The following is a 4,632-nucleotide window of genomic DNA, read 5'->3' as shown; positions in this document are numbered from 1 at the left end:
AGCTAGCGCCTGGTGCGGCGGGGAGCACGGTACAGCGGAGGATAAGGATGGCAGCGGGTCGTCGGGATGACGCAGTCGACGCGGATGAAGACGGTGTCGACGAGAAGCACGAGTGCGTGGAAGCGGTGCGATACGAGAGCGCAGCTGCCGAGCGCCTTGATATCGCTGATGCGGCTGAGGATGTCCCGCTACATGGCCCTCCTCCTTCTCCTCCATGCCGCATAGGTTACAGGCACACAGATCGGTATCGGGGAGAGGCGTCGGCGCGGGGCAGGACCGGGCGGGGCGAGAGTCGGGACGGCAAGGACATGCGCAACCACGGGCGCTACGGCACGTGGTGCCGGTGGTGCCGCAGGAGTCGTTCCTGTTCGTGGCGAGCGTCCACGAGAACAACCCGTAAGGGCGTGCCGGAGGCTACTTTCAGTGCCGTCACTTCTGTTGCTTTATTTTAATGTAATGCAATTTTCAGTTCACGATTCAATCTTTTGGTGGTATTTTACAATGGCGCAAACTTTGATGGTATTTTACGGAGATCGTGATCGTTCGATGCTACCCAACTAATTTTTTTCTTTTTTTAATGGAAGTACATGAACACTTTCTTAAAAATAATTAGTACGCTGTTAAATCACTAGTAGTAGCCAGTGCTAGCACGCTTCATAACGTAACGCAATAGCAGATGGGCAGACGCTGCAGGACACGAGCAACGTGCCAGACTAGGACACGCGGCGAGCGTGTCGTCTAGATCTGGGCCTGGTGGTTGTTGCCACCATTACTCATTGGAACTTCACGGAAATCTCACGGTAGGACTTGACTTGACTGCGGCGCAGAAGCCCCAACCCAATCCCCAATTCAGCACTGCGAATCGACCACCGAGCAGCGCGATGGCGTATGCGGCGGAGCTCCCCTACGCCAACGATCCCAACCAGAAATCCAAACCCGCAGCCGCGGCGCCGGCGGCCCCCACCCGCCGCGTCCGTTGGGCCACCGTGGCGATTCTCGTCTTCCTGGGGCTCAACCTCGCGCTCTGCGTCCGCCGCGTCCACGGCGACGGCCACGGCGCGGTCGCCTTCGTCGTCGTCTCCCACCTGAACCTGGCCCTGCTCCTCTGCGCGCTCCACCGCTTCGAGGTCGCGCCGCACGGGTCCCCCGCGCGCGGCCGCGCCAGGCTCGCCGTGTGGCTCCTCACCACCACGCTCACCGCCGCCTTCACCTGGAAGATCGGGGAGGTGATGCCACTGGGCCTCGCGGTCGTGGCATGGGTCTTGGCCGCCGCCACCGTCGGCGGTGGGTTCTACGCTCTGTTTCTCCATGATGATGACGATGAGAAGCGATCTGAATCTCTGATCATGCGAGACTGCGAGAGGGATGAGAGACATCTGTATGTTCTTGCTTCATAGATGGGTAAGTATAACAGTATAACACCAACTTCTCTGACACACTCTGATGAGCGTCCATACGATCGACAAATAAAAGTGCCATACTGTATCTATTAATATAGAGGGAGCCTAAGCCTATGAGAACTGCTATTACCTGATCTGATGTTTCTGCATTTTGTTTGCGTCGCTTTCGCCATTTTGCATATAGACTCTTCCAACTTGAACAAATGCTTAGTTCTTGAAGGACAGAACACATTCTAGCCACAATATATTATTAATAATTTTTGATATGGTTCGTCACAAATTATTCTATGCAAATCGCAACGTATCTGCAATATTTGGCTATTTGCATGTGTATGTAGCCCTGTGAACCTTGATATTTGCATGTGAGTGTAGCTCTGTGGATCCGGTGAGAATATCAATAAGTTGGCCACTTGTTGATGCTTCGGTATTTTGACCGTCTATTTTTTCTCTAGACTTTGGTTTTGATATTCTTGGACCTATTAGAAAGCTTTTGTAAAATTCTCCAACTTGAACTTGATATATCATACCAATTCGAGAAGCTGTAGAGTCATGAGACAACTCCAATTTCAACCATCTCTTTGTCCCGCCTTCACCTTTTGTTTCTTTCACTTGATCTTTAGTGTCTAAGTGTACATTTACCATCTCTGAAACAATAGGTAAACTTTCAGCTATCTAGATTTTGCTGCCTTGAATAGCATATACTATGAGCTATCAGTAATGAAAGTTTATGTCAAATACTAGGGCTAGAGACAAACAGTGCTAGCTCCATCTGGGCATTGAAAAAATATATGCAGTAAGCAGCTTTCAGAACCAGTAGTACTAGTAGTGTCTGATTGATGAAACAAGCGTGATGGTGATGTTGCTAGAAAGCTGCCTTTTCTTTTTCCGGCCTAGAACATTTGTTAACTATCATGGTATCATACTCGTTGCTTTACTGCTGAGACTAATCAAAATACCTGCCCACCAGTGAGTGAGTTACACTTGTCCCATACAGTAGTCGGATTTAGCCTAGCATTTTCACTTTTCAATCATACTGACATACTGCCCATCAGCTATGCTTTCTTGTGTCCTTCATTTTGGCACATGGATTTTATTCATAAGTTCTGTCATTTCATTTTGACACTTCCGTTAATCTGAAACAATTGTTGACCGTGGCATGATATTGTTCTAAATATTTTTCTAATACACGGTAGTACTAATGCCAGTAGTAAGCTTTATGATACTTATCACCAGACAGCAGCAGTAGCAGCATTTGCGATGGTGTCGCTTCTGCAGTGTTTGCTTGCTGCTGTACCAGATGTCCAGATGCATGCATGTGACACTGCTAGTCTATGTATCCTTCAGTTTCAGTTTATGATATAAAACTTGGATCTGAAACTATGGGACATCTTTCTGTATTGTTTTCTTTCCTGGTAACTAAACAAAATTTCATTTTTCAGATCAAGATCTGGAACTTGAAGAGGGCTAGCAGTAGCAGTAGCAGGTATGTTGTGAACCAACCTTTTCCTAGTATGTTCTTGTAGCTGAAATTGTCTGAACTACTGGATGGATCCTGCGTGCATTCAGTTTACATTTCACTGTGCATACATTTAGCACTCGGTTTCTTTTCTTTCAGAGACTATAGCTAGCTTTGTCTTTTGTATTTGTGCGTGCATTCCAGTTGGGATGATTAACTCAGGGACGCTTTACACATATTCGTGGTGATGATTCAGTTGGGCAGTGGGCACACTGCATTCCAGTGCAACCCTATATGCTGTGACATAGTTCTGCAATGCTTCTTTATTATTTCTTTAGTTTTTTTTTGGTTAAGGTATGAGGTGTAGCGATACAGTATATCTACTAACATTATTGTCTTTTGCAATGCTCATTTTCATGATCCTAACATTATTGTCTTCTGAGTAGTATTATGTTACTATCAGCTTCTTATGGTTATAGTATTCTCAATGATCAACAAAAATATGGCCTTCAGAGCACAGGATTGAGCTGCCTTAAGTAGTACTGCCTTCAGTCCTAAACCAAAGTATAGAAAGTGACACATGAAATTGAGCTGTTAAAAACAAACAAAATATGTAAATCTAATTGACTTATATGCAAGCTGTGAGGTTCTTGCTAGCTAGCTAGCTAGCTGTGAGGTTCTATTGTTCCTTCCTCTGATGAATACTCAGATCCACCTAGTGTTTCTATGGGTCATCTTGCTGTGTTCTTTTTTCTCCCAAAATTTTTGTTCAGTTCAAATGAATCTCCATTCTCCCAAAAATTACTTGTTAGTACTTAGTTCTAGTTACTGTTGTTTATCTTTTTACCCAAGAGCTCAAGAGTTTCCATGTTGCCAATAGTGATTTGTGCATAGACTACGGAGTATATTGTTATTGATATTCACACTTGTGCAGAACCTGAGTTGTGTCAAGCAAAAGCTAACAGGATATACTTTATTGTTATTTTACAGATTACAGATGCCAAGAAGAGTATCGCTTTTGTTAAAAGTGCATCTGCTTCCTAGGTGACGGCATCACCAAGCAAAATCCATCAGCATCTGTAAATAAAATCAAGCTAAATAACTTAGGTCGCCATGCATTCTATCCATTCTGTAGACTGTAGTTCTCCTTTTGTTATCCTGATGACCACACTCTGTAAAGTAACATGTAGACTTGTTCTCCTGATTTGGAACTAGTTCTCCTGATGAGCACTCTGGCAGGCAGCCTTGTCATGTTTACTGTGCTACCTAATTTAGACCGCGCGCCTTTCTTAAGTTTATTAATTTAACTAACATCTCGGTCATTCTGACGAAACTCCGCAAGGGATGCACTGCAATTATGTTTTGGATTCGAGGCATGTGTGCTCTGCTAGTCATATTTTAGCAGGTTCAAGGTCCAACACGTGGGGTGCACTTGTACGCATGCATCATTCTTTAGCCGTTAGCAACCTGTTCGGCAGGCCATAAACGATCGTTGATTATTTACTGTTGACTAGTTTGGTGTAAGAGAAATATTATTCCAACTTATAATCCATGATCATATACGAGCAAGCGAACATGCTGTAGAGAGGCGTCTCAGGTCCAGCTTTCGGACTCGCGCACACATTATTTGAGGCTGGGTTGGCATGCATGACCGATCGTCTTTTTTTGCGAGGAGAAAACATGGCTGGTCACTAGTCTGATCGAGCGTCCGGAGTTCTGAATATAAGTTGGATAGGCGAAAGGGCATTCATGGGTAAGTGCATAGATGCACCGTAT

At 45.2% G+C, this 4,632-nt stretch overlaps 1 protein-coding gene across 1 annotated transcript; it reads left to right on the top strand.

The window, feature by feature from the left end:
* The first annotated feature begins 793 nt into the window (after positions 1-793).
* Positions 794-4,163, top strand: LOC136522870 (uncharacterized). Its single transcript, XM_066516666.1, has 3 exons — positions 794-1,401; positions 2,840-2,883; positions 3,847-4,163. The coding sequence occupies exon 1, from the start codon at positions 882-884 to the stop codon at positions 1,395-1,397; it is 516 nt and encodes a 171-aa protein (XP_066372763.1). The 5' UTR covers positions 794-881; the 3' UTR covers positions 1,398-1,401; positions 2,840-2,883; positions 3,847-4,163.
* Positions 4,164-4,632: the final 469 nt, after the last annotated feature.

Source organism: Miscanthus floridulus, chromosome 18 (genome assembly GCF_019320115.1).
Source record: "Miscanthus floridulus cultivar M001 chromosome 18, ASM1932011v1, whole genome shotgun sequence".
NCBI lineage: Eukaryota > Viridiplantae > Streptophyta > Magnoliopsida > Poales > Poaceae > Miscanthus > Miscanthus floridulus.
Note: the sequence above shows the minus strand (reverse complement) of the source record. Positions and strands in the feature narration are given on the sequence as shown.